At 56.4% G+C, this 27,326-nt stretch overlaps 1 protein-coding gene across 3 annotated transcripts; it reads left to right on the top strand.

Moving 5' to 3' along the window:
- Positions 1 to 8,450: 8,450 nt before the first annotated feature.
- On the top strand, positions 8,451 to 26,272 carry LOC138806831 (coiled-coil domain-containing protein 88B-like). Of its 3 annotated transcripts, XM_069992222.1 has the most exons (27): positions 8,451 to 8,543; positions 8,761 to 8,909; positions 9,437 to 9,548; positions 9,631 to 9,700; positions 9,786 to 9,844; positions 9,937 to 10,020; positions 10,111 to 10,254; positions 10,452 to 10,600; positions 10,754 to 10,835; positions 10,927 to 11,085; positions 11,911 to 12,057; positions 12,206 to 12,314; positions 12,820 to 12,956; positions 13,032 to 14,180; positions 17,318 to 17,445; positions 17,513 to 17,630; positions 19,136 to 19,219; positions 19,300 to 19,440; positions 20,686 to 20,942; positions 21,246 to 21,389; positions 21,533 to 21,719; positions 21,891 to 22,036; positions 22,385 to 22,483; positions 22,694 to 22,860; positions 23,266 to 23,472; positions 23,604 to 23,672; positions 26,132 to 26,272. In XM_069992222.1, the coding sequence occupies exons 1-27, from the start codon at positions 8,484 to 8,486 to the stop codon at positions 26,179 to 26,181; spliced, it is 4,407 nt and encodes a 1,468-aa protein (XP_069848323.1). In that variant the 5' UTR covers positions 8,451 to 8,483; the 3' UTR covers positions 26,182 to 26,272. The 3 variants fall into 3 exon arrangements, with proteins under 3 accessions (XP_069848323.1, XP_069848324.1, XP_069848325.1); XM_069992223.1 differs by lacking the exon at positions 22,694 to 22,860 and having other exon boundaries at positions 26,132 to 26,221; XM_069992224.1 differs by lacking the exons at positions 22,694 to 22,860; positions 23,266 to 23,472; positions 23,604 to 23,672; positions 26,132 to 26,272 and having other exon boundaries at positions 21,891 to 22,074; positions 22,385 to 22,458.
- The last annotated feature ends 1,054 nt before the right edge of the window (positions 26,273 to 27,326 follow it).

Here is a 27,326-nt window from a genome sequence, read left to right as displayed (position 1 = left end):
AGGAGTGTCAGACCTGAATTGAATGATTGGCCAACTGCTGCAGAATGGGTCCCCTCTCCCAGGTGACCCTAGTGTTTAGAGATTAGAAGAACAGGGAAAGTGAGACACTTCATTACTTCATTGTTGTTGTTTTTTGTTGATCGTGGGGCCTGAACTCTGGGCCTGGGCGCTGTCCCTCAGCTCTTCAGCTCAAGGCTAGCGCTCTACTACTTAAGCCACAGCACCACCTCCAGCTTTTTCTGCTTATGTGGTACTGAGGAATCAAACCCAGGGCCTTGTGCACACAAGGCAAGCGCTCTACCACGGAGCCACCTTCCCAGCCCACTTGATTGTTTTTTTGCCCCAGCAAAGTAGGCAAGGAACCATAACATGTATAATAAATACTGCACAAAGCTGGGCACTGGTGGCTCATGCCTGTAATCCTAGCTATTCAGGAGACTCAGGTCTGAGGATGGCAGGTTGAAGCCAGCTCAGGCAGGAAAGACTGTGAGACTCTTACTGCTAGTTAACCACTCCAAAGCTGGAAGTGGTGTGGCTCAAGCGGTGAAGTACCAGCCTTGAGTGATAAAAGCTAAGGGAGAGCACTCTGGCCCTAAGTTTAAGCCCCAGTACAGGCACATTAATTTTTTTGTTTTTGTCAGTGCTGGGGCTTGAACTCAGGGCCTGGGCACTGTCCCTGAGCTTCTTTAGCTCAAGGCTAGCACTCTACCACTTGAGCCACAGAACCACTTCTGACTTTTTCTGCTTATGTGGTACTGAGGAATCAAACCCAGGGCCTCATGCATGCTAGGCAAGCGTTCTACCACTGAGCCACCTTCCCAGCCCCCACATTATTTTTTTTAAGTTGTACTGGAGGAAAAACTGGGAGAGAGCAATGGAAGGAGTGACGTTGTCCAAAAACCTGGGTACTCTTAGCTGGGTGCTGGGGCTCACGCCTGTAATACTAGCTACTCACAAAGCTGAAGTCTGAGGATCACTGTTCCAAGCCAGCCTGGGCTGAAAAGTCCCCATTTAACCAACAGAAAACCGCAAGTGGCGCTGTGGCTCAAAGTGGTAGAGCATTAACCTTGAGCAGAAAAACTCAGGGGACAATGCCCAGGCCCTGAGTTTAATTAAGCCCTGCAACCATCCCCATCCCCCCAAAAGAAAGAAATGTACTCTTTTTTTTTTTTTTTTTTTTTTTTTTTTTTGGGTCCGGTCGTGGGGCCTGAACTCTGGGCCTGGGTGCTGTCCCTCAGCTCTTCAGCTCAAGGCTAGCGCTCTACCACTTGAGCCACAGCACCACTTCCGGCTTTTTTCTTTTTGCTTATGTGGTGCTGAGGAATTGAACCCAGGGCCTCGAGCATGCAAGGCAAGTGCTCTACCACTGAGCCACCTTCCCAGCCCAAGAAATGTACTCTTTACTTGACTTATATAACTGTGACCCCTTTGTACAGCACCTTTGTAACAACAGTAGAAAATTATTTTAAAAAAAGCTAGGGCTGGGGGTCTGGGAAGGTGGCTCAGTGGTAGAGTGCTTGCCTTGCAAGCATGAGGCCCTGGGTTCCATTCCTCAGCACCACATAAGCAGAAAAAGTTAGAAGTGGAGCTGTGGTTCAAGTGATAGAGTGCTAGCTTTAAGCTAAAGAAGCTCAGGGACAGTGCCCAGCCCTGAGTTCAAGCCCCAGTCAAACAAACAAAAAAGAAAAAGGTAGACTGGAGGCATGGCTCCTGATGTTAGCCAGACAAGCAAGTGGAGCAAGAATGAGGCCTTGAGTTCAAATCCCCATACCACCACCAAAACAAAAAGATGGATTCTGGGTCAGTAACTTCTTCCAACACAGAGCCCCGTGCAAAGCTGCGAGCATCTGTCGTGGTGTTGGTGGTTGCAGAAGACACTCGATGCTTGGGGCTCACCCCTGTGCACCCCCTCCCCCTCCGCCCAGGCCAACAGGGACGGATGGCTGAGGTCTCTTAGGCCTCTGCTCTGGGCGTCTGTGTGCACCCACAGGCGGCAAGATGGAAGCGTGTGCAGAGGTTGGGAACAGCCAATGGGAAGGGGGAAAGGCGAGGATGGGGAGTGGGCAGGGGGGAGTGGGCAGGGCACAGTGGCCCACAGGCCAGGCTCCGCTGAGTTCCCTCAGTGGACACGCAGTGTGGGCAGCACCTGGTGAGGGGCAGCTTCAGGAAGTTTCCTCTGCGATGTGGCACTCAGGGCAGGTTTGCCAGGCCCAGTGCTGGGCCCGAGGGCACGGCTGTTTGTACGGCTGTCTGGAAGTTCCGCCACTGCGGTGAGTTTGGGTTCTCTTCCCACGGCGCGTCCACCCTTCGCCCCTTCTGCTTAATGGGTCTTTAATGGCACCTTGGCACCATCTTTAATGTGTGCGTCTTTAATTATGAGGTGGCTGGCAGCTGGCCCCTGGGCCCTGGCTGGGTGAGGCTGGCGTCCAGTCTCGCTCTCCTCACAGACAGCCAGGAGACATGGGGGCCGAGGGGGCCAAGGGGATCTGAGATTGCAGCTCAGGAGCTGGAGGATGGGGTTTACCTCAGCTGCCCCCTCCCCCCATCTTTCTCCTTTGAGCTTCTTTCCTGTCCCCCCCCCCCAGCCACCCTGCCACCTCCCCGCACCCACCCCCTCCCCACGCTGGTTCTGCTATTCTGCTATGTTGCCAAGCTACTCTTGAATGAACTCCTGGGCTCTTGCCCTCTTGCCTTAGCCTTGTGAGTAGCTGGGACTCCAGGTGTGTACTACTAGACCAGTACTGAGCTTCATTTTCTTTTGAAAACATTCCTGTAAACCAGGCGTGGCGATGAAGGCCTATAATCCCCATTCTTGGAAGATTGAAGCAAGAGGATCATGAATGCAAGGCTAGCTTGTGTTACGCAGCAAGGGTGAGTCCAGACGGGCTATGTCCTAAGATCCTGTTTCTAAATAAGTAAATTCAATGAATAAGCAAAACAATAACAAAAAAAAAAAAGGATTCTCTTTGGTATCTTAGCTTTACGGTTTCTTGGCTGTGTAACCTTTAACCAAGCGACTTGCCCTCTCTGTGCATCAGTTTCTTCACTATACACAGGAGATGACATCTGTTTTCCAGCTTCAGGGGGAGGTGAAGGGAGTAATACAGGTGCAGAGCTTAAATAGAGCCTAACACAGGCGAGTGTCTGCAAACTCAGGCAGTGTGGTGGCCGCTGTGGATTCAGCACTGCACCTTGCAGGGACTAGTCATGGCTCCCTCCCTAGTGAGAAGGTGGCACCAACGGCCCAAGATGCAGAGCTGTCACCAAAGGGAACCAGCAGGCAGGGGTGGGGCAGGGCTGAGGCTGACGTCTGTCTGTCTGTCTATCTATCTATCTATCTATCTATCTATCTATCTATCTATCTATCCACCCACCTGACTATTTACCTAACTGTGCTAATCCTGGGGATTGAACTTATGGCTTGGCCGGGGTTCTTAGCCTTTTCACTCAAGGTGCTCTACCACATGAGCCACAGCTCAACTTCCAGCTTTTTGCTGGTTAAATGGAGATAAAAGTCTCAGGGAGCCGGGCACCAGTGGCTCATGCCTGTAATCCTAGCTACTCAGGAGGCTGAGATCTGAGGATCATGGTTCAAAGCCAGCCCAGGCAGGAAAGTCCGTGAGACTCTTATCTCCAATAAATCACTAGAAAACTGGAAGTGGCGCTATGGCTCAAGCAGTAGAGCGCTCGCCTTGAGCTGAAGAGCTGAGGGACAGTGCCCAAGCCCAGAGTTCAAACCCCATGACAACCCCCCCCCCAAAAAAAAAGTCTCAGGTACGGGACTGGGAAGGTGGCGCAGTGGTAGATGCTTGCCTTCCACGCATGAAGCTCTGGGATCAATTCCTCAACACATATAAGCAGAAAAAGCCAGAAGTGGCGCTGTGACTCAAGTGGTAGAGTGCTAGCCTTGAGCTGAAGAGCTGAGGGACAGCGCCCAGAGGTCAGGCTCCACAATGGGAAGAAAAGTCTCAGGGACTTTTCTATCCAGGCTGGCTTTGAACTATGATCCTCAGATCTCAGCCTCCCAAGGAGCTAGGATTACAGGTGTGAGTTTACCTGGGCCTGTATGTGTATGTGAGTGTAATATTTTAGCAAGAAACTTTTTTTGGTATAATAGTATTAAAATGGGAAAAATAGAACAAGGGAGGAAAATTTCCTGCTCCTTGTGTAGGAAATTTGAGATTAAGGCTCATGGTGTTAGCCAGGCACGGAGAGAGAGGGAGAAGGAGAAGGAGAGGGAGACAGAAAGGAAAGGGAGAGAGATGCACACACACACAGACACACAGACAGACAGACAGACAGACAGACAGACAGACACACACACACACACACACACACACACACACACACACACACAGAAACCAAGAAACAGAATGTGGAGGGGCGGGAGGTATCTCAGGATGGGGAGCAGCGTACGCGAAGGCCCAGGGCAGCGGGCCAAGCTGGAGTGGGTAGCGAAGGTGGAGGGAGGGAAGACGAGATCCAGGGTGATGGTGACACAAGAACTGGGTCCCGGCCAGGCTGCTGGGCTGCTGGGTGGGCTCTGGAGCTGCGCTGGGCATCTCGTGACTCAGCTGTGGTTCGCTCAGAATCGTCACTGGACCCCACCTGCCTTCAGCGCCTAGGCCTCCCTGCTTCTGGTCTTGGGGGGTGGGACTTGAGCTATCTAGAAACTTAAAACTCAAAGAGAACTGGGAGATGGGGTCCCACCCCCCCTCTCCTAGACAGATGAAGCGGGGCTGAGGGAGGAGGCGGCTCACTGACCATGCTGCCCATTTGTGTGTCATCCCTGCTTTCCAGCCATCTCCTGGGTCCCCCTGCTGGACGGCAGAGGTCACTAAGCCCTCTTAAAAGTGCCAGAGATGGCCAGGCACCAGTTGCTCACGTCTGTAATCTCTGTAATCCTCGTGACCGAGGAGGCTAAGGTCTGAGGATTGAGGTGTGTGCTGAGCATGAGGAAGGACTTGGTTTCTAGCTCCAGTACTGAAAAAAAAAAAAGAGAGATTGCAAAATACCCAGTGAGACAAGGAAGGCGCAGAGCCACGCGCGGCTGTGCTGGCTTGCTACAGGCTCATCAGGACCTCAGGAAAGGACACGAGAAATGGTCCAGTGGTGGCCTCAGAGGCCAAGAGAGAGGGTGGGACATAGCAGTTACTCTCTGTAAGCTTATGGACCCTTTCTTTTCCTAGCCTATCCTTTCTTTCCCTCCTTCTTTTAACTCGGGTCCTGGAGCTTGAACTCAGGGCCTAGGCATTGTCCCTGAGCTTTTTTGCTCAAGGCTGGCACTCTACTACTTGAAACACAGCTCTACTTCTAGCTTTTTGTTAATTAATTGAAGATAAAGGTCTCATGGACTTTCCTGCTCAGACTGGCTTCGAACTGTGATCCTCAGATCTCAGCTTCCAAAGCAGCTATGATAATAGGTATGAACCACCAGTGCTCAGAAAATGTTGAAAGCCAGGCGCTGTTGGCTCACATCTGTAATCCTAGCCACTCGGGTGGCTGAGATCTGAGAATCTTCATTCAAAGTTAGCCCAGGCAGGAAAGAGCTTCTTACCTTCAATTAACCAGCAAAACTTGGAAGTGGAGCTATGGCTCAAGTAGTAGAGTACCAGTCTTGAGCAGAAAAGCTAAAGGAGGTGTCCAGGCTTTGCCCTGAGTTTAAGTCCCAGTATACTCTCTCTCTCTCTCTCTCTCTCTCTCTCTCTCTCTCTCTCTCCCCCCCCCCCTCTCTCTCTCTCTCTCTCTCACACACACACACACACACACACACAGAGCATTTAAAGCTGGGTGCTGGTGTTTCACAGCTATTATTTTAGTGGCTCAGAAGACCCAGGTTCAAGGCTGGCCTGTGGGGTAAAAGCCCTTAGGGCACTTATCTACAAGGAACCAGCAAAAATACCAGACTGGAGGTCTGTGTGACTCAAGTGGAGCACGAAAGTCAAGTGAGAGTGAGTGGCTCTGAGTTCAAGCTCTGGTGCCAGTATTTTTTTTTTTTTTGGGTCCGGTCGTGAGGCCTGAACTCTGGGCCTGAGCGCTGTCCCTCAGCTCTTCAGCTCAAGGCTAGCGCTCTACCACTTGAGCCACAGCGCCACTTCCGGCTTTTTTTTTTCTTTTTGCTTATGTGGTGCTGAGGAATCGAACCCAGGGCCTCATGCATGCAAGGCAAGCACTCTACCACTGAGCCACCTTCCCAGCCCTCTGGTGCCAGTATTAAAGCAAACATTTAAAGTCCAATTCACAGAGTCAGCTGAGCAGCCCCGCCCCCCTGGCCAGCTGAGGACAGATGGAGGTGCAGCCAGGCTTGTCCAACTGACGGATGTGAGAGCAATCCGGACACGGGCCCCTGCCTTGAGGCCTTAGGAAGGGTGTGACTCAGAGATATTGAGCAAGGCCGGGGCCTCCCTGGGCCCTGAGAGAGGTGAACCGCAGTCATCACGCCTGGCTGCAGGGCCAGCAAGAGGGAAGGAGGGGGGGCAAGAGAAATTCCCAGGCCTCAGCCTCCAGAGGATGTGAGGCAGACAGGGCTTCGCGGTGGGTCACACCTGGCTGATCTCTCATGAGACCGCATTCCATTTCCAGGTGTCTTCTGGGAGTCAACACCTGGATATGCTTCTGGACTAACCTTGCTCTTTTCACCCATTTCCCGGCTGCCTTCTTTCTACCACTTCTTAGCTATGTGGCTCTCGGCAAGTTCTTAACCTCTCTGTGCTCCAGTTTCTTCCTCTGTAACTTGAAGAGTAATCCATCATTTTTAATCTTACCAAACAAATAAGTTAATAAGTATAAAGTCTTTAGAACTGCGTCTGGCTCCTGGGAAGCTATTATCACCCCATATTTCATCAACTCGTAAGATATCATCAATCGTAAAAGATGCCACTAAGGAAACAACAACAACCACCATTTCCTCCAGTTAACTGCGCCCCCAAGGCTCTTCCCATGCCACAGTTTTGCTTTTTGATTTCCCAGAAGAGCTCTGTTTGATTTAGATGTAGTTTCCCATCATATATAATTGCGATTCCCACGTAAAAAAGGGGAAGAGAAGCAACATAAATTGGTTACCCTGTTCACAAAATCTCCCTTTGAGAGGCCAGCTTCTGCCGTTGAGTCTGGGTCTGAGAGTCATGGTGTCTGACAAGGAGAATGTCTGAAAGTGCAGCATCCTTCAGCTGTTCCATGAAACAGCCTCTCAGCCAGCCTGGTATGTGTGTAGAGCTGCGGCAAGCGTGACTGACAAGCCTGGCCCGCCTCCCTAGCAGCTGCCATCATTTGAGTCTTGATTTAGAATGTTCCAGGCTGGGAAGGTGGCTCAGTGGTAGAGTGCTTCCCTTGCATGCATGAGGCTCTGGGTTCGATTCCTTAGCATCACGTAAGCAGAAAAGGCTGGAAGTGGCACTGTGGCTCAAGTGGTAGAACACTAGCCTTGAGCTGAAGAGCTTAGGGACAGCATTCAGGCCCCACAACCGACCTTCTCTCCCCCCCAAAAAAATGTTCCAAGCAGTGGGAAAACTCTCTTCAGGATCTGATGCAGGGACTTGAGAGGTGCGGCCATGTGCTGACCCAGTGGACACTGTACCTGGTACCCTGACTTTAGAGATGGTCATTACAGTAAACAAGGCGGCCTAGAATAAAATGGTCCTGGTTGTCTCAGAGCCATTGGACACTCAGAGCCATTTCCCTGCCTGGAAAAGCCTTCCCTATCGCCCTTCCTCCATAGGGTACTGAACTGAGTCACCCCGGATCTCTTGCCATCCTCTGGGATGCCTAATCCTGGCCATCCTGCCAAGGTTACATCCACTCCCCTTCAAAGCACCTAGTATAGTGGTACTCAGATTTGAACTCAGGGCCTTGAGCTTGCTAGGTAAGCCCTCAATGAGGAGCCATGCATGCTGAGGTTCTGGTGTGGAGCTAGGGAGGCAGAGTCTGCATCAGGCTGAACATGGGGGTGTTTAGATAAAACCAGGAACTACCAGGGGGTGAGGGTTATGGCTCTAGTGGTAGATTTCCCTGTCTAGCAAACACAAGAACCTGAGTTCAAATCCCAGTACTACCACTAAAGAAAGGGGGGGAGGGGGAGGAGCTAGTGAAAGAAACTTCCCAAATCAGAAGATGCACCTGTGGGCATCTACACTGCACAGCTACCAGAGCCCCTTTCCAGCTGGACGTGCCAGGCTGAAGTTACCCTCTCTGGTTTTACACTGGGGAAAGTAGGCCCAGAGAACCCCCCCCCCATCATTGTCCACCGAGCTAGGAGCAGGGTGAGCTGGGCCCCTGCCTCCAGGACAGCCCTGCCTGAGCCCCTGGGAAGATGTGGGTGCTGGAGGGGCCAAGGCAGGACTCTGGGGGCGCCTGGCCCTGAGGAACCCGGAAGGCGGAAGCTACATAGGGTGTCTGTGGCTGGGCCGGGATGCCCCCGCTGGGGACTTCCTCTTCCTCTCCGGGCAGGTGTAGCTGCCACAGCGAGACTACACCCGGCCCCTGCCATGGAGGGGGGCCAGGGGCCCAGACTCAGAGACTTCCTGAGCCGGAGCCTGGCCACCTGGGTGAGGGGCGGGGTGGGGGGCAGGGAGGGGCAGGACTGGGTGGGTGATCTGTGGGTGGAGGAGTCCGGCGGGCCGGCGGAGTGGAAGGCGGCCCAGGACTTTGTGGGAGGGGGCCTGTGAGGAGGAGCTGCAGCTGTGGATCTGCCTCACCCCCAGATGAGGAGGATGCAGGGCGCGCACTCAGCGGGTCTAGCAGACTCCTGTCTGTCCCCCGCAGGCGCTGGGACTGGCTGGGTTGGTGGGGGAGGTGGAGGAGCCAACAGGGAGCAGGGAAGAGGAGGAGGAAGAAGAGAGACCCCTGTCGGAGGAGAAGAGGTTCCTGCGGCTCAGCGATGGGGCCCTGCTCCTTCGGGTGCTGGACCTCGTGTAAGAGATATCCCCGGCCATGGCTGCCGCCCTAGGATGGGAAGGGAGAGGCCCGATGGTGATGGGAGGAGCCTGGGGTGTGGGAGGAGCCTGTGGGTGATGGGAGGAGCCTGTGAGTGATGGGCGGGACCTGGGAGTGATGTGCAGTCTGGGAGTGATGGGAGGATCTGGGAGTGGTGGGCGGAGCCTGGGAATGATGGGAGGATCTGGGAGTGGTGGGCGGAGCCTGGAAATGATGGGAGGAGCCTGTGGGTAATAGGCAGAGCCTGGGGTGATGGGCGGAGCCTGGGAGTGATGGGCGGGACCTGGGAGTGATGTGCAGTCTGGGAGTGATGGGCGGAGCCTGGGAATGATGGGAGGAGCCTGTGGGTAATAGGCAGAGCCTGGGGTGATGGGCGGAGCCTGGGAGTGATGGGAGGATCTGGGAGTGATGGGCGGAGCCTGGGAGTGATGGGTGGAGCCTGGGAGTGGTGGGAGAAAATGGTTCCTCAAGCCCACCTCTCACCCATGGCCGCCTGTGCCTGCAGTGCCCCCGGTTCCCGAGGGGGACCTCGGATAGTCAGGGGCCATGATGGCCCAGTAGCCTGGCGGGTGTGTAACCTGAAGCACCTGTGGGGCCGGCTGAGAGACTTTTACCAGGTAAGAAGCTCGGAGGGTATGTGGGGCGGAGAGGGGACCCCCTGTGGGACGTCGGCTTCCACCTCCCTGTCCCCTACTCCAGGAGGAGCTGCAGCTGTTGATCCTGTCGTCACCCCCCGATTTCCAGACGTTGGGGTTTGATCCCCTCTCAGGTGCTGTCCCCCAGCAGCTCTCTGGCTTCTACGCCTGCACCCCCTCCGGTCGCCCCTTGACCCTTCTGTGCCTTGTGTTCTGCAGAGGAGGCCATGGAAGAGCTGGAAGGCATTCTTCGGCTGCTGTTGGGGGCATCGGTGCAGGTGAGGAGGGAGGGGAGGGGAGGGCAAGGGAGGGCGGGGCTTTGGTGAGCAGGAGGGTCCCTGGCCGACCTCCCAACTCCTGTCCCCCACAGTGTGAGCACCGGGAACTCTTCATCCGTCACATCCAGGGTCTCAGCCTCGAGGTGCAGAGCGAGCTGGCCTCCACCATCCAGGAGGTACCGGGGCATGTGAACATCTCGGGGACTGGCACTGCCACAGGGGACATCCTGGCCACCCTTCAGCTGAACTGTTCCCCTTGGCCTCAGGTGACCCAGCCCGGGGCAGGTGTGGTTCTGTCACTGGCTGGACCCGACCCTGGGGAGCTGGAGGCCTCAGATCTGGAGACGATGTTCCGGAGCCTCACGGGGACACTGTCCAGGCTGGTCCGGGAGCGTGACCTGGGGGCCCAGGTAGGGGACAGTGGAGACATCACGGACCACACATCACGGATGTGTGGGGGAGAGGAAGGGATGAAGGTGTGGCTGGGGTCTGGAGCCTTCCCTGTCATGCTATCACAATCCAAATTCCTCTTGTGGGGGTGGTAGGGGGGCTATGCAGAGAGGCATGGGATGGTGACCGCCGACCCTTGACCCTTTGTGTCCCACAGCGGCTGGCGGAACTGCTGCTGGAGCAGGAGCAGCCCCCCTTGGCGCCCGAGGCCCCCGTGAGGGCTCCCGGGGGGGACGGTGCCTCGCACCACCTGGCGCTGCAGCTGGCCAATGCCAAGGCCCAGGTGCGGCGCCTGCGGCAGGAGCTGTGAGTGCTCGTGAGATGGGAAGGAAACAGGGGTGGGAAAGGGGAAGATGAGGGCAGGATGTGGACCCAGCCCTGGTTGGGGGTAAGAGAGGTCAGGCCCTACAAGCCTGGGGGTTGCAGCTCGCCGAAGCCTCCTTCGCTCTGTCGGTCCAGGGAAGAGAAGGCGGAGCTGCTGCTGGACTCGCAGGCGGAGGTGCAGGGCTTGGAGGCGGAAATTCGGAAGCTCCGCCAGGAGGTGCGCTCAGGGGCTCCCGCCGCGGCCTCCCCTCGCCCCAGGCCCGGTGCTCCTTCCAGTCTCTAATCTCTTGGGTCCGCGTCTGGCCCAGGCCCAGGCGCTGTCGGGACCGGCCAAGCGTGCCGAGCTGTACCGCGAGGAGGCAGAGGCGCTGCGGGAGCGGGCGGGACGCCTGCCCCGCCTGCAGGAGGAGCTGCGGCGCTGTCGCGAGCGGCTGCAGGAGGCCGAGGCCTGCCGGGGCCGGCTGGAGGTGGGCGCGAGGCGGGGCGGGGCGATCGGGGGGCGTGGCAGGAGCGTGGGGAGGGGCAGGGTGCTCTGGGGTGACCAGGTGGGGGGAACATGGGGGCGTGTCCTGGGGCGAGCCTCTCTCTGTGGGCGTGGTCGGGAGGGGCATTCTGGGGGCGGGCCTCTATGTGGGCGTGGTCTCTGAGGGTCTGTAGGAGGGTGAGGTATTCCGGAGCGGGACTCTCGGTGGGCGTGGTCTGGGCGAGCCGCAATATGGGCGTGGTCTGGGCGGTGCTCTCTGTGGGGGCGTGGTCTGGGCGGGCTCTCGGGGGCGGGGCACTATGGGCGCGGTCTGGGGGCAGGCCACGCAGGGGCGGGTCACGCAGTGGGTATGGTCTGGGGCGAGCCGTGCGGGAGAGCGTTCTCGGCCTAGAAAGGGTCAAGGATCAGGCTTTGTAACGGGAGCAATCACCGAAGGAGAAATATATGGGAATCCACGTAGGGAGGTGGTGGTGGGGCAGGCGCTTTGAAGGATGGACCGATGGAAGTGACAGATGGGGGCGAAGTGAAGGAGGTCTCGAGAGAAGGGCGGGGCCAAGTGTGAAGGAGGTGGGGCGGACCAGACCCCGGGAGCCTAGAAAGGCGGTCCCGAGGGAAGGGGAGGGGCCTGTGCCGGAGGGCGGAGGCAGGTTACCGGCGGGGTGCTTGGAGGCACCCTGCTTTAGGAAGTTGGGCCGGTGGAGGGGAGAGATGGAGGGAAGGCAGTGGTCGGGTCTGGAGCAAAGGTTTGGGATCCCCCAAGGCCCTAAAGGTCGCATCACGCCACCCATTCCCCCTGCTGTCCCGCCAGGAGGAGCGGGCGCTCTCAGGGGCCTTGGAGGCCTCCAAAGCGCTTCTGGAGGAGCAGCTGGAGGCCGCCCGGGAGCGCTCCGCGCGGCTCCACGAGACCCAGCGCGAGAACCTGCTGCTGCGCACCCGGCTGGGCGAGGCCCACGCGGTGAGGCCGCCTGAAAGATCCTGTCCTTCCCTCACCCCCAAATCTCAAGTGACCTCTCCTATTGGTGCCCTCCAGAGATGCTGGGCCTGCACTCTGACTTGGCCCTACAATGGTGGGGAGGGCTGACCCTGCCGCTCCCCCCCCCCAGGAGCTGGGCTCTCTCAGGCATCAGGTGGACCAGCTGGTGGAGGAGAACGTGGAACTGGAGCTGGAGCTTCGGAGGAGCCTGGAGCCACCTCCTGGCTCCCCTGTGGAGGGTAAATGGGACCCTGGGATGGGAGTGTCCCAGATGGGAACAGACCCAGACTGGAAGAGGGCTTTAGTCTTCACCCCTTTCCCAATCTCTCCAGCATGATCTAGAGGAGAGTGCTGGTGTCTCAACCCCTGTAACTCTAGCTGAGATCTGAGGATCACAGTTCAAAGACAGCCTGGGTAAGACTTCAGTTAACCACCAAAAAGCCAAGAGTTGCTGGGCACTGGTGGCTCACGCCTGTAATCCTAGCTACTCAGAAGGCTGAGATCTGAGGATCATGATTCAAAGCCAGCCTGGGCAGGAAAGTCCATGAGATTTAGCTCTAATAAACAACCAAGAAGCCAGAAGAAGTAGAGCTGTGGCTCAAGTGCTAGAGCACTAGCCTTGAGCACAAAGCTCAGGGATAACATTCAGGCCCTAAGTTCAAGTCCCAGTACTGGCTTATACACGCACAAAGAAGAGCCAGGTTATGTGGATAGCATTCTAACCTAGGCTCACCCTGCCACCAGCACCCCTGCCTGGAGTTGGACCCTCCCTGCAGGATGAGGTGAGGGAAGCAGAGGCTGGGCGGCTGCGGATGGTGGAAAGGGAGAACCAGGAGCTCCGAAGCCTGCTGCAGGTGCTGAAGAGGCAGCCCCAGAGCCAGGTGAGTCATCCTCCCCACCTGCCCTGACTCTACATGCACTCCCTGGGCCTGACTATCCCTTTCATATGTCTGCAGTGCCCCCTGCTGGAGGAGCAGAGTGAGGACTCGGTGCTTCCTGTGCTCCAAATGGCTCCCAGGCTTCCCCAAGCCTTGGGCCCTGGCCCACAGGGCTTGGTTTGCCAGGCTGGCAGTGAAGGCACCCAGGTCCTGGACATGGCTCACTCCACATCAGATTCGGCCCTTAAGGGGTCATCTGAGTGTCCCCAGGCATTTGATGCAGACCAGGAGGTGACAGAGAGGCCCCTCCAAGAGGTCCCCCTGGCTGTCCAGACTTCAGATGTCATCCCCCAAAAGTCAGAATCTACTGGGGAGACACAGGAGTCCTTGGAGAAGGCGGGTGTCAGAGCCTCACCCCAGAGCCCCACTTCTGTGGCCTCACCTCGAGGTACAGCGATCATAATTGAGGTGCAGCAGGTGCTAGGAGGAGAGACTGGGGACAGAAAGGCCCCCCAGGGGGAATCGGTGCCCAATACCCAGGTCCTGAGACAAGAGGGCCCTGAACACAAGCCTGGATCCTCAGAGCTCAGCCTTCAGGTATTGCTGGAGGAGCAGACACTGGACCCATCCAAGTGCCAGACAGCGGCCAGAGGCCTCGAACAGAGGTTGGAGGGGATGGCTGGGGAAACAGCACCTCCAAAGCCACAGCTGAAGTTGGAAGGGGCCCTGGATGCCCAGGCCTGGGAGGGGCCACCCCTGGGGGAGACCCTGGCTGATGGTGTCCCCGAGCTGGAGGCCCTCAGGGAGGAGGTGATAGAGCTGAGGAGACAAGTTTCAGTCCTTGGAGCTGAATTGGAAGCCCAAGCCCGAAGGCTGGAGGCCCGAGGCATGGAGGCTGAGCGTCTCTCTGAGGAGCTGGCTCAAGCACAGAGGGCGGAAGCCGAGGCCCACCAGGAGGCAGAGGCCCAGGCCCAGGAGCAGGCCCGGCTTCGGGAGGCAGTGGAGGCAGCTGGCCGGGAGCTGGAGGCTGTGTCTCGTGAGCGTGAGGCCCTGGCAGAGGCCCTGGCAGCAGCAGGCCGAGAGCGGAGGCAGTGGGAGCGGGAGGGGTCCAGGCTGCGGGCCCAAGTAGAGGCCTCGGAGCAGAGGATGCAGGTGTTGGAGATGGAGCGCCAAGGCCACCTGGAGGAGGCTGAAAGGGAGCGTCAGGAGAAGCAGGCCCTTAAAGAGGTATGTTGGGGCTCACATCCAGGGCTGGGAAACTGGGGTATGGGGTTGTGCATTTTATCACTATCTATGGAGTACCTAGCCTGAGCTGGTCCAGATGATAGAAAGGCAAGTCTTTCCCTGCCTTTCTTGGACATAGCCCATGCTGCTGGCTGGGGTTGGCTCTAGGAGGGGCTTGGACTGTCCAATGTAATCATGACTCTCTGGCTGTGGTGGTCTATCCCCCTCCAGTCCCTCCTCTGAGGAAGTAGAGATGCTTTTCCTCTAGGCTTTCATGGCCTTTCAGGAGACGGGGGGGGGGGGGGGGGAGGGGAGGGGAGGATGGGGCTGAAAGAGCTTCAAAGGCATGTTAGTGATTAAAAAAAATTGGTTATGGGGCCTGGCATGTGGCTCAGTGGTAGAGCGCTTGCCTAGCACGCATGAAACCCTGGGTTCAATTCCTCAGTACCACCTAGACAGAAAAAGCCAGAAGTTGGCTTGTGTAGCTCAAGTGGTAGAGTGCTAGCCCTGAGCACAGAGAGGCTCAGGGACAGTGCCCAGGCCCTAAGTTCAAGCCCTAGGACAGGCAAAGAAGGAGGATAAGGAAGAAGAGGAGGAGAGGAAGAAGAGGAGGAGGAGGAGGAAGAGGAGAAGGAAAAGAAGAAATGAACAAGATTTTTGCTAGGGGATGAATGACAAACACTTTAAGGCATTAGAGATATCCAGGGCCCAGGACGGGTAGAGGAGGGGCCAGCTTGTAGGAGGCTGGTACTCCATCCCCAGGCAGAGAAAGCCACTCCAGGTGGGCTGTCCGGGGACAGTGGCTGTGCTGGGGCTGCTGGGATGAGGTCAGGGATGAACAGAATACCTGGCAACACTTGTATTCATTCATTCCACATTTTATGGGTTTATGGGCATGTCTATGGTGCCAGGTCCTGTGGACACACCTGTGACTAGGCAGACAGCCCATTGTTCTCCTGGGCCAGGTAGAGACAGGGTGGTGTAGGGAGCCAAGGAGTACACACAGCATTCACAATTCCAGTGGGACACACCAGGGAAGGCTTCCTAGAGGAAGCAGGAGAAGGTTCGGCCCAGACAGGAGTTAAAGGTGTATGAGAATGAATGAAACAAGGTTCCTGCTGGTCAGGGCTAAACCCTTCCAAGCTAAGAGGAGAGAAAGAGCTTTATTCATGTGGTTCCCCAGTAATCAGTCCCCACTGAGGCGGGAAGAGGCGGATGGCAGGGGTAATGGAAGGGAGTGGGGCCAGTGCCCTGTGCGTGTTCTGCACATGAGGGTGTTGGATATTCAAGCCTGGGTAGTGTCCAGTTGTGTGTCAGTTTTCAGATAGCACACAGAGATTGATTTATTTTGGGGGGTCCGGTTGTGGGGCCTGAACTCTGGCCTGCACGCTGTCCCTCAGCTCTTCAGCTCAAGACTAGCTCTCTACCACTTGTGAGCCACATTGCCACTTCTGGCTTTTTTTTCCCCTGCTTATGTGGTGCTGAGGAATCGAACTCAGGGCCTCATGCATGCAAGGCAAGTGCTCTACCACTGAGCCACCTTCCCAGCCCCGACATTGATTTATTTTGTTTGTTGGTTTTGTGTGGGGATTTGAAACTCAGGACCTGGGTGTTTTCCCTTTGCTTGTTTGCTCAAGGCTATGGCTCTACCACTTGAGCCAGGCCTCTACTTCTGGCTTTTGGTGGTTAATTAGTGATGAGTCTCACAGATTTATTTATTTATTTACTTCGCACTTTGCGGGTTCTGAGGCTTGAACACTGGGCCTGGTTGCTGATCCCAGAGCTGCTTTTTGCTCAAGGCTAGTACTTTACCACTTGAGCCACAGTGCCACTTCAGGCTTTTGCTGAGTAGTTTGTTGGAGATAAAAGTCTCAGGGACTTTCTTGCCTGGGCTGGCTTCTAACAATGATCCTCAGATCTCAGCTTCCTGAGTAGCTGGAATTACAGGCATGAGCCATGGGTGCCAGACCTTATTGGATCAGTCAGGGATTGGGGCAGCACCTGGCCTTGGTATGCACTTAGTGGGACAGGGAAAGCCCGTAGGTGGGAGGTGAGGGTGAGGGTGGGGCTGGCTGCCGGAAGAGGCTGGAGAAGATGAGGACAAAGGGAATTTTGTGAGATTTCCTGGCTGGAGGAGATCTTGGTACTTGCTGGGTATGGCTCAGGAGGAGCAGGTTGGCCAGGCAGGGCAGAAAACCAGGGACTCTAGGGTCATCCATGTGGGTACAGAGGCTTTCCTGACTGGGTGGAGCGGCCCTGACAAGGCATGCATAACCAGGGACCGCGGAGGGCAGAGCGGGGTCCGAGCGGGGTCCCAGCACCCACCTTCCTGTGTGCTACCCCTTTTTCTACCCACAGCAGAGCCAAGGCCCTAGTGGCCAGTCCAATTGCAATGCCTTGTGGGACTTGTAGTTTTTCCAACCAGAGACCATGACCACAGGTGTTGGGAAGTACAGGGCCCAGGGCAAGGCCAGGTGGGTTGTTGGGCTGAAGGAGGATTGCTCAGCAGCCACAGCAGCTTGGGGCTTCATTTTCAGAGGCAGGATGTGGCGGCAGTTGGCTGGTCAGGGTCATCCTTCCTGTGGCTTCATCCCATTCCCCCCGCCCCCCCTCCCCCCATGGTGTATCAAAATGGTTTAGTCTGGCTGCTTCTGGGGCCTATAGGCCAGAATGGGCCTCCTGCTTCTCTCCTGAAATGGTGTGGCCCAACCGCCAAAAGCCAAAAGTCCTTGCCTGAACTCCCTGTGGTTAGCCCTGTGATGTGACCCCCAAGTTCCTGTTCTACTTGCCCCTGTGGGAGGGGTGCTCTCTGGGCCCAGTGCCTCCACTATCCCTACATGGCCAGAGTGGCACCCCGAAGGATTCGGCTCCCCGTCTCCTCGGAGCACCTGCGGAACTATGGGCTCAAAGAGGTAATGCCACGTGCCCAGAGCGGGTCTCCTGCCAAACAACCCCGCACGGACCCTGCAAGACAGCCAGGCTTTGCTGTCATGGTGTAGATGGAGTGGAGACTCAAAGGGTTAGATGTATTTGTCAAGGATGGTGGCTCCAGGACAGGAAGCCAGAGGGTCCACGCCGGCCTCAGTCTAAAGGAGGGTGATGGGTCATCCGTGGCCTGAGCCTGCCCTGCTTGTCCTCAGGAACTGGAGAAGGCCGTGGTGCGGGGCCAGGAGCTGGGGGCCCGGCTGGAGCATCTGCAGCGGGAGCTGGAACAGGCAGCCGTGGAGCGCCAGGAGTTTCTTCGAGAACAGGAGTGCCAGAACCAGAGGTGAGGGGACGCCCAGGGACAGACCGGGGCCGGGAGGTGGGCTGGGTACCAAGGCTTTTCCTGACAGATACCGAGGCCTGGAGCGGCAGCTGGAAGCTGAGCTGCACGCCGCAGCAACCAGCAAGGAGGAAGCACTGATGGAACTGAAGGCCCGGGCCCTGCAGCTGGAAGAAGAGCTGCACCAGGTAAGGCTGCTCCTGAGTCTGATGTGGAACCTACCTCTTACTAGCCTCCCGAGTGGGCCTCCAGTACTGCCTGTGCTCTGTCTCTGTCTCTGTCTTATTTATTTATTTGTTGGTCATGGGGCTTGAACTCTGGGCCTGGGTGCTGTCCCCTCAGCTCTTCAGCTCAAGGTGAGTGCTCTATTACTTGAGCCACAGCACCACTTCTGGTTTTCTGGTGGTTAATTGGAGATAAGAGTTTCATGGACTTTCTTGCCTGGGCTGGCTTTGAACAGCAATCCTCAAATCTCAGCCTCCTGAGTAGATGGGATTGTACAGGTGTGAGCTACTGGCGCCCGGCTTTTTCTCTCTTTCTTTTTGTGCCAATCCTGAGGATTGACCTCAGGGTCTGGATGCTGTCTTTGAGTTTTTTTGTTTGTTTTATTCAAGGCTAGTGCTCTACCACTTCAGCCACGGCGCCACTTTTGGTTTTTTGGTGGTTAACCGGAGATATGAGTCTCATGGTTTTCTTGCCCAGGCTGGCTTTGAACCACAATGCTTAGATTTCAGCCACCTGAGTAGCTAGGATTATAGGCGTGAGCCACCAATGCCCAGCTTTCTTTCTTTCTTTCTTCCTTTCTTCCTTCCTTCTTTTCCTTCCTTCCTTCCTTCTTTTCCTTCCTTCCTTCCTTCCTTCCTTTCTTCCTTTCTTTCTTTCTTTCTTTCTTTCTTTCTTTCTTTCTTTCTTTCTTTCTTTCTTTCTTTCTTTCTTCTTTTTCTTTCCTTCCTCCCTTCTTCCCTTCCTCCCTTCCTTCCTTTCCTTCCTTTTTTCCTTCCCTTTTTTTTTTGTTGGTTGATGGTTGGGCTTGAACTCTGGATCTGAACGCTGTCCCTCAGCTCTTCAGCTCGAGGCTCAAGCCACAGCATCACTTCTGGTTTTCTGGTGGTTTATTGGAGATAAGAGCCTCACAGACTTTCCTGCCCAGGCTGGCTTTGAACCGTGACCTCAGATCTCAGCTTCCTGAGTATCTAGGATTGCAGGCATGAGCCACTGGTGCTTGGCCTTTATTTCTTTTTTGATGCTGGTTCTGTAGCTTAGGTGGCTCATGCCTGTAATGCTAGCTACTCAGGTGGCTGAGATCTGAGGATCACAATTTGAACCAGCCTAGGGAGGAAAGGCTGTGAAACTCTTACCTACAATAAACTATTCAGAAAAAGCTGGAAGTCGTGCTGTGACTCAAGTGGTGAAGAGCCGGCCTTGCTCAAAAGAAACTCAATGACAGTGCCTAGGCCCTGGGTTCAAGCCCCAGGACTGGCACAAAAAAAAGAAAGAAAGGAAACCTTGTTCTTGGGGTGATTGCTCTGCCTCTGTGGCTGGTGCTCCCCAACTTCCAGCAACACAGCCAGCAGCGCCATTGTCACTCACTGTTTCAGATGCCCTGCTGAAGGCGGGGGGGGGGGGGGGGACTCCTGTATCCTCCTCAAGCGCTGCCGCCGCCCTGCATGACCCTCTGCACCTGTTTTTGCAGCTTCGTCAGGGCCCTGCAGGACAGGGGCCTGAGGAGCACTTCGAGAAGAAGACTTCTGTGCGGCTGGTGGAGGTGGAGCGCAGTGTGAGTGACACTGTGGGGCACACGGGGGGCGGGGCGGGGGTGGCAGCCACATGGCCACTGCTAACCCTGCTTTCCGGCAGAACGCGACCCTGGTGGCCGAGAAGGCGGCTCTGCAGGGGCAGCTGCAGCTCCTGGAGGGGCAGCTGGGGAGCCTTCAGGGCCGGGCGCAGGAGCTGCTGCTCCAGAGTCAGCGGGCCCAGGAGTTCAGCAGCCGCCTGCAGGTAGGTGCTGTCCTCCCTCTGCCTTCCTCCCTCTCCCCTGCCTCTCCCTGCCACAGCCAGCTGCCCCTCTCTCGTCCCCAGTTCCGTTGTCCTTGCCCTCGAAGCCCCGCCATCCCGCCCTGCTCCAGCTGCCGCATCTGCGCCTCCCCGGCCTGGCCATCTCAGCCTCCTGTAGTCTTCACCTCTCCTGTGCTCTCTACTCCAGCCTCCTTTAGTCCATCCCTGTCCTGGGCCCCTGCATGGTCTGGTGCCACAGAGCTCCCATAAGGCCTCTCTCTTGCCTTTGTCTGCTTGTCCTTAACCTCTTCCTCAGCCTGCCCTTTACCTGCCCTGTGCTAGCCCCTCTGCCTCCATGCTGTACTCTCTGTCTGTATGTCTGTTTGTCTCTTTCTGTGGCAGTACTGGGACAGGGACTCAGGATCTGCACGCTGTTCCTAAGCTATTTTGTTCAAGGCTGTCACTTTACCACTTGAGCCATACCTCCACATTCATCTTTTTGTTGGTTAATTGGGTATAAGAGTCTCATGGACTTTCCTGCCTGGGCTGTCTTTAAACTGAGATCCTCAGATTTCAACCTCTAGAGTATCTAGGATTACTGGCATGAGCCACTCACACCTACCTGCAGCTTATTTTTTTTTTTTTTTTCAGTCATGGGGCTTGAACTCTGGACCTGGGCACTGTCCCTGAGCTCTTCAGCTCAAGGCTAGTGCTCTACCACTTGAGCCACAGTGCCACTTACAGTTTTCTGGTGGCTTATTGGAGATCAGAGTCTCATAGTACTCATTACCTTGCTCATGTAACAGTATTCTCACAATAAAAACTTATTTAAAAAAAAAGAGTCTCACGGACTTTCCTGCTCAGCCTGGCTTTGAATCACGATCCTCAGATCTCGCCTCCTGAGTAGCTAGGATTACAAGCGTGAACCACTGACACCTGGCTGCAGCTTTCTGGGCCTAGGTGCTGTCCCTCAGCTCAAGGCTAGCACTCTACCACTTGAGCCATAGCACCACTTCTGGCTTTTTTTTTTCTGCTTATGTGGTGCTGAGGAATCGAACCCAGGGCCTCGAGCATGCAAGGCAAGCGCTCTACCACTGAGCCACCTTCCCAACCCCAGCTATCTTTTTGACCTCAGCCTTCAACCCAGGTCCCTTATTTCCCTGGATCCGAGACTCCGTCTGGAGTCTCACTGCAGTAGTCCCGTGTTAGTCCTCTCTCTCTGCATTCATGCTCCCTCCTTTGCCCTAGGCTGAGAAGTCGATGATGGAGATACAGGGCCAGGAGCTGCACCGGAAGCTGGGGGTGCTGGAGGAGGAGGTGCAGGCTGCGCGGCAAGCCCAGGAGGAGACCCGAGGGCAGCAGCAGTCTCTGCTGCGGGACCACGAGGCCCTGGTCCAGCTGCAGCGGCGGCAAGAGACCGAGCTGGAGGGGTTGCTGGTGCGGCACCGAGACCTCAAGGCCAATATGCGAGCTCTGGAGCTGGCTCACCGGGAGCTGCAGGGCCGGTGAGTTTCCTCAGCGGGCTCCTCTCCTGGAAGCCTGCTGGGACCCTTGGGATCTCCAACTCCGCTCCATGTCACCCTGCTGCTGCTGTGCCCTGGTGTGTGTGGGGGCGGGGGGGGGGAGATCTAGGCTCCCCAGCTTCTATGTTAGGTTCACCTGTTGGGAGTGGTAGCATCTGACATGCCATTGTGCCCAGTGGTTTTGCCCAAGAAGGGAGGTGGGGCTTATACTTGGGTCCCCACAGTCCTGCGCCTAATCGCCTTGGCCCCAGGCTCCGGCAGGGTCTCAGGATCTTGTCCACTTAGACATGAGCAGCTGCAAGCCCAGCGGGCCAACGTGGAGGCACAGGAGATGGCTCTACTGGCAGAGCGGGAACGGCTGATGCAGGATGGGCATCGGCAGCGGGGCCTGGAGGAGGAGCTGCGGAGGCTGCAGAGCGAACATGACAGGTGAGCAGCCGGTGTGTGCGCACGCGCTGTCTCGCCCGGGCCTTCGCGCTGATCCCACCCATCATTCCGGGAAGTGGGTGGTTCGTCCCTGTGGGTCCTGCTTTGCTTCTGGGCCTCCCAAGCAGCCCGCCTTGCTTCCAAAGAGCTCAGATGCTGCTGGCAGAGTTGTCTCGAGAGCGAGGGGAGCTGCAGGGAGAACGTGGGGAGCTGCGGGGCCGCCTGGCCCGGCTGGAGCTGGAGCGGTCACAGCTGGAGATGCAGAGCCAGAAGCTGCGTGATTCCAACCAGCAGCTGGACCTGAGCGCCTGCCGCCTGACCACACAGTGCGAGGTATGGAGTGTGTGTGTGTGTGTGTGTGTGTGTGTGTGTGTGTGTGTGTGTGTGTGTGTGTGTGTGTGTGTGTGTGTGTGTGTGTGTGTGTGTGTGTGTGTGTGTGTGACAACTGAAGCAGGCCAGGATGCCCCCAAGCTAGGCTCACCCTGTCCTGACGAACATCCCCAGCTGCTGACCCAGCTGCGGAGCGCCCAGGAGGAGGAGAATCGGCAGCTGCTGGCTGAGGTGCAGGCCCTGAGCCGGGAGAACAGGGAGCTGTTGGAGCGCAGCCTGGAGAGCAGGGACAACCTCCACCGTGAGCAGCGCCAGTACCTGTGAGCCGCTGGCCAGGGCCCTGGAGAGCCTCTGGGAGGTGCCAGAAACAGCAGTGGAGGGCTGGGGATGTGGCTTAGTGGTAGAGTGCTTGCCTCACGTGCATGAAGCCCTGGGCTCGAGTCCTCAGGACCACATACACAGAAAAGGCTAGAAGTGGCGCTGTGGCTCAAGTGGCAGAGCGCAAGCCTTGAGCAAAAGAAGCTCAGGCCCTGAGTTCAAGCCCTAGGACTGGCTAAAAAAACAACCCCTCTCCCCCAAATGGACAAAGCTTCAGGTGGCATTGGGGTGAATCTCTTTCCACTTGTATCTCCCCAAGGCCTCATGCCTGCCTACCCCCTTCCCCGCAGGGATCAGCTTAATGCCCTTCGCCGGGAGAAACAGAAGTTGGTAGAAAAGATCATGGACCAATATCGTGTACTGGAGCCTGGGCCTCTGCCCCGCACCAAGTGAGGACTCCCTCCCTCCCCCAGCCAGGATCCTGCTAATACCCGCCCTGCCCTGCCCAGCCCTGCCCTGCCCAGTCCTCCAACCCCTGGCCCAGATTAGGTGCAGGCCCCAGTGAGGGATGGCCTGGTCCTTGCTGTCCCTAACATTACCCTCCTCCCCCTCCCCCTCCTTCCTCCCACCTTACCCTTCTTGTGCCCTCTTGCTCCCAGGAAGGGCAGCTGGCTGGCAGACAAGGTGAAGAGGCTGATGCGGGCCCGGAGGGAGGGAGTCCTCCCCGGGGGGCCACGCCTGGGGGCTGATGGGGCTGGCAGCACTGAGAGCCTGGGGGGACCCCTGGAGACGGAGCTCCCCCTGGGCAGGGAGGCAGATGGGACAGGTGGGTCTGGGGGTTCAGGTATTCAGGAGGTCCCCACCCAGTGTGTTCAGCCCTCCTCCCCTTCCCCCATGCCTACTGCTCTGCTTGGCCTGTCCGTCCCTTCTCCCTGTGTCCCCACTTCTGTGGCTCTTTGCCCTGCAGGGTCCCATAGTCCACCTCCCAGGGACAGAGTATTTTAGGGAGAAGCCATTTATCCTACATGGCTCCTAGATGGCAGAGGAGGAAACTGAGGCCCAGGGAGGGGTGGGAAGGCTCAAGATCCCACAGTGAACCAGCCCAGGTCCAGCTTCCCGAGAGCGCCCTGGCTCTTCCCCTGCTCCGCTCTGTGCCTCTCTTCCTGCTCTAGGCAGCTTCACCCACAGGCCTCTCTGCTCAGCCCACCCCTCCCTGCGTTGCCTCCCTTAGGGTCCCCGTCCCCAGCCCCCATGCGCCGGGCCCAGAGCTCCCTTTGCCTGCGAGAGGAGACGCTGGCAGGCAGGCAGCGGAGGAAGCTCAGCTCCCGCTTCCCCGTGGGGAGAAACTCAGAGTCATTCAGCCCAGGGGACACCCCGCGCCAGCGGTTCCGACAGAGAAGGCCAGGCCCCCTGGGGGCGCCCAGTGCCCACGGCAAAGGTGAGGGATGAGGCTCTTGCTCCTGTCTGTCCCCCAGCCTTGGGGGAGAGGCATCCTGTGATTCATGGCCCTGCGAGCCCCATCCACCCCTATTCTGGTCCCCGGCCCAGCAGCCACTTTGTGCTCCCCAGGCTCTGGTGTGGAATGGGACGGCTCCATTGAGACCCTCCTGGAACAAGAAGCAGATGGAAACCGAGAGGGTGAGTAGAGGTGTGGGGAAGGAAGGAGTGAGCCATCCACCCTACCCAGGGCTCCATCCTCTTACCTGACCACTTTCTTAACCAAATGCCAGTGGATGCCCTATTGGGGAACTAGCAGGGAGCATTCTAGTGTGGGAGGGGCACAGAAAATACTATGCATAAAAATAATTGTCTAGGGCTGGGAAGGTGGCTCAGTGGTAGAGTGCATGCCTCTCAGGCATAAGGCCCTGGGTTCGATTCCTCAGCACCACATAAACAGAAAAAGCAGGAAGTAGCACTGTGGCTCAAATAGTAGAGTGCTAGCTTTGAGCTGAAGAGCTGAGGGACAGCACCCAGGCACAGAGTTCAGGCCCCACAACCAACCAAAAAAATAAAAGAAAAAGAAAAAAATAATTGTCTAGCCGGGTGCTGGTAGCTTACATCTGTAATCCTGGCTACTCAGGAGGCTGAGATCTGAGGATCACTGTTCAAAGTCAGCCCAGGCAGGAAAGGCCATGAGACTTTTTTTTTTTTTTTTAGTCAGTCATGGGGCCTGAACTCTGGGCCTGGGTGCTGTCCCTCAGCTCTTCAGCTCAAGGCTAGCGCTCTACCACTTGAGCCACAGTGCCACTTCCGGCTTTTTTTTCTTATGTGGTGCTGAGGAATTGAACCCAGGGCCTCAGGCATGCAAGGCAAGCACTCTACCACTGAGCCACCTTCCCAGCCCCCGACCATGAGACTTTTATCTTCAATAAACCACCAGAAAACCAGAAGTGGCACTGTGGCTCAAGTGGTAGAGTGTTCACCTTGAGCTGAAGAGTTCAGGGACAATGCCCAGGCCCAGAGTTCAAGCCCCACAACCAAAAAAAAAAAAAGGTAAAAAGATATGAATAACATGAATGAATAACATCTTATTTAACTCAGTTTGCCTAAACAAGTTCCATTTTACATAATCAGTGGGTACTAGTGCTTGACTTTTTAAGTCCCTCTGGCATTTCCCAGGCAAACACAGTTTGGGTCAGGTGTGAAGCGGCTGCTGGTGTCTTTGCAGCTCAGCCACTCCTGCTGGGGGTGTGGATGCCCAGGAAAGAAAGCAGAGCAGGGGGAGGGTCAGGAGTACTGCTGAGCAAGTTGGACCCTTTCATATTTTGATGGTGCTGGGGTTTGAATTCAGGGTTTCTCACTTGCTAGGCAAGCATTCTACCTTTGAGTCCCTCTAGACTTTTTTTTGCACTGGCTATATTTATTTATTTTTGCCAGTCCTGGGGCTTGAACTCAGGGCTTGGACACTGTCACTGAGCTTCTTTTGCTCAAGGCTAACGCTCTACCACTTGAACCACAGCACCACTTCCAGCTTTTTCTGTTTATGTGGTACTGGGGAATTGAACCCAGGGCTTCATGCATTCTAGGCAAGCACTCTACCACTGAGCCAGCTGCATTGGCTTTTTTTTTTTTTTTTTTTTTTTGCTGTCAGTTGTAGGTCTTGAACTCTGGGCATGGGCATTGTCCCTGAGCTTGTCAGCTCAAGGCAAGTGCTCTACCCTTGAGCCACAGCACCATTTCTGGTTTTCTGGTGGTTAATTGGAGATAAGAGTCTCACAGAGGGGCTGGGAAGGTGGCTCAGTTGTAGAGTGCTTGCCTTGCATGCATGAGGCCCTGGGTTCCATTCTTCAGCACCACATAAGCAGAAAAAACGGGAAGTGGTACTGTGGCTAAGTGGTAGAGCACGAGCCTTGAGCTGAAGAGCTGAGGGACAGCACTCAGGTCCAAAGTTCAGGCCCCATGACCGCCAAAAAAAAAAAAAAAAGTCTTACAGGTGTTCCTGCCCAGGCTGACTTGAACCGTCCTCAGATCTCAGCCTCCTTAGTAGCTAGGATTACAGGGGTGAGCTACCAGCCTGGCTTTGCACTGGCTATTTTTGAGATAGGGTCTTCCTTCCTGCCCACATGCACACCTGGATTGATCCACCTTCGAAGCTGTCTGCTGTAGCTGGCATGACAGACATGCACTACCATGTCCAGCATCTTCCATGGAGATAAGTCTTTCAGACCTGAATGCCTGGGCCTGGAACCTCTCTTCTCCTGATTTCCCATAAAGCTAGGATGACAGGCATGCAGCACCATACCCAGCTCTTAGTTGAGAAGGATGTCTATGAACATGTTTGCTCAGGCTGGCCTTGAACCGCAATCCTTCTAGTCTCCGTCTCGCAAGTAGCTAGGATGAGCCTTTAGAGCCCAGTAGCAGGTTGGAGTTTCATGAGGGTGCTGGGGTAGGTAGATCTCATAGAAGAGGTCAAATTGGAACAGAGACTTGGAGTGAGAGTTTAGGGGAGAGCTTGGTGTGTTCAAGGACTGGTAGATGCAGCTGGTGAGAGGTAGGCCTGAGGAGCAGAGGGTGGGTAGTGGTGCCCGGCCCTGGGAGCCGCCTTGAATGCTGGGAGTCGTGGGGAGCTGAGCCTGAGCTGAGCTTTTTCCCTCTAGGCCATGAAGAACTGGAGAAACGTCCCCTCACCCCTTCCCTCAGCCAGTGACACTATGGGGACAAGACCCTTGGGCGTACAACCCTCTTGCCAGCGGAGCACCTATTACAGCCGCAGGCAGCTCAAGTGCTTGGGGAGCCCTGGTGCCCAAAGGGAGAGCTTGGACAAAGAGGACTGGACCTTCAGGTCCTCCACCACCCACACGGGGGCTCTGGAATGGAGCTGGGACAAGCCTGTGGACAGGGGGGACGGCTGGTCCCCACGTGTGGCCCCTGGCCGGGCCTCAGGGCCTACCATACGGCCATCACTGAGACGACGGTCTCTGGGGGATACCCCAGTTTCAGGAGGCTGGCAAGAATGGGCAAGAGAGCCCCCTCCACGGTGCAGACGCACCAGGGCCCACTCCCTGGGGACTGTGGCCTGGGCTGATGCCTGAGCCTTAGCTGGGATGTGAGAGACAGGAGAATAAAGCTGGGATGCAACCCCCCTGGAATCCGCTTTGTGTCAGCTGGCTTCTTGGAGGAAGGGGAGGGTGGCCTGGCAGTAGGAGGAGAGAGGGACACTTCCTGTTTGTTAGGGGTCTGTGCCAAAAGTCCGTCCCCTGCCTAGGCTAGGCAGCAAAGGATGATGGGGTGTGGCCAGTTGGCCTTGCCATAACCTGGATGTGCCAGTGGGATGGGGAAGAGGGTGGCTGACTGGGTAGCTAGCAGTGGGCGGGGCCATGACAGGCTCCGCCCTCACCCAAGGCACCTTCCCTCTGTTCACATTTTCCTGCCTCTGCATCTTCTTTCCCTTGGCTCTTTGGAGTCCAGCCAGCCCAGGAGGCACCCCAGATTTCTGATCTGACCCTCTAGGGTGATGTCTGGGAAGAAGGACAATTGGGCTTGGCGGCAGGATGTGAGTCAGGGTACCTGAGGCTGCCCAGGGGAGGGTGGAGCCGCCTGGGGCTTGGATGAGGCAGCTAAGTCTGGAGGTAAGTAGTGCTGGCTCCCCAGTGTGACCCGCCTTCCCAGTGTAACCTGCCCTCCCAGGGTGACCTTCTGCAGCCTGGCTCCCTTTTTCTCAGCAAGACCCTCATAGGATTATGGAGTTGGGTGGCCCCTCAGCCTCCAGCCAGCAGACAAGCTGAGGGGACCTTTCTATGGGCTGCCAACCCTCTTTGGTGGCCCCTGGGATAAGCCATTCAGGATCTCTGG

This window comes from Dipodomys merriami, unplaced genomic scaffold (genome assembly GCF_024711535.1).
Source record: "Dipodomys merriami isolate MVZ:Mamm:240054 unplaced genomic scaffold, mDipMer1.0.p SCAF_409, whole genome shotgun sequence".
In the NCBI taxonomy this organism is placed as follows: domain Eukaryota; kingdom Metazoa; phylum Chordata; class Mammalia; order Rodentia; family Heteromyidae; genus Dipodomys; species Dipodomys merriami.
Note: the sequence above shows the minus strand (reverse complement) of the source record. Positions and strands in the feature narration are given on the sequence as shown.

Coding starts and splice junctions, on each gene's coding strand:
- LOC138806831 (XM_069992222.1), top strand. CDS start 8,484: ATGGAGGGGGGCCAGGGGCCCAGACTCAGAGACTTCCTGAGCCGGAGC. Junction 14,181..17,317: donor AGAAGCAGGCCCTTAAAGAG/GTATGTTGGGGC, acceptor GCTTGTCCTCAG/GAACTGGAGAAGGCCGTGGT. Junction 17,446..17,512: donor CAGGAGTGCCAGAACCAGAG/GTGAGGGGACGC, acceptor TTTTCCTGACAG/ATACCGAGGCCTGGAGCGGC.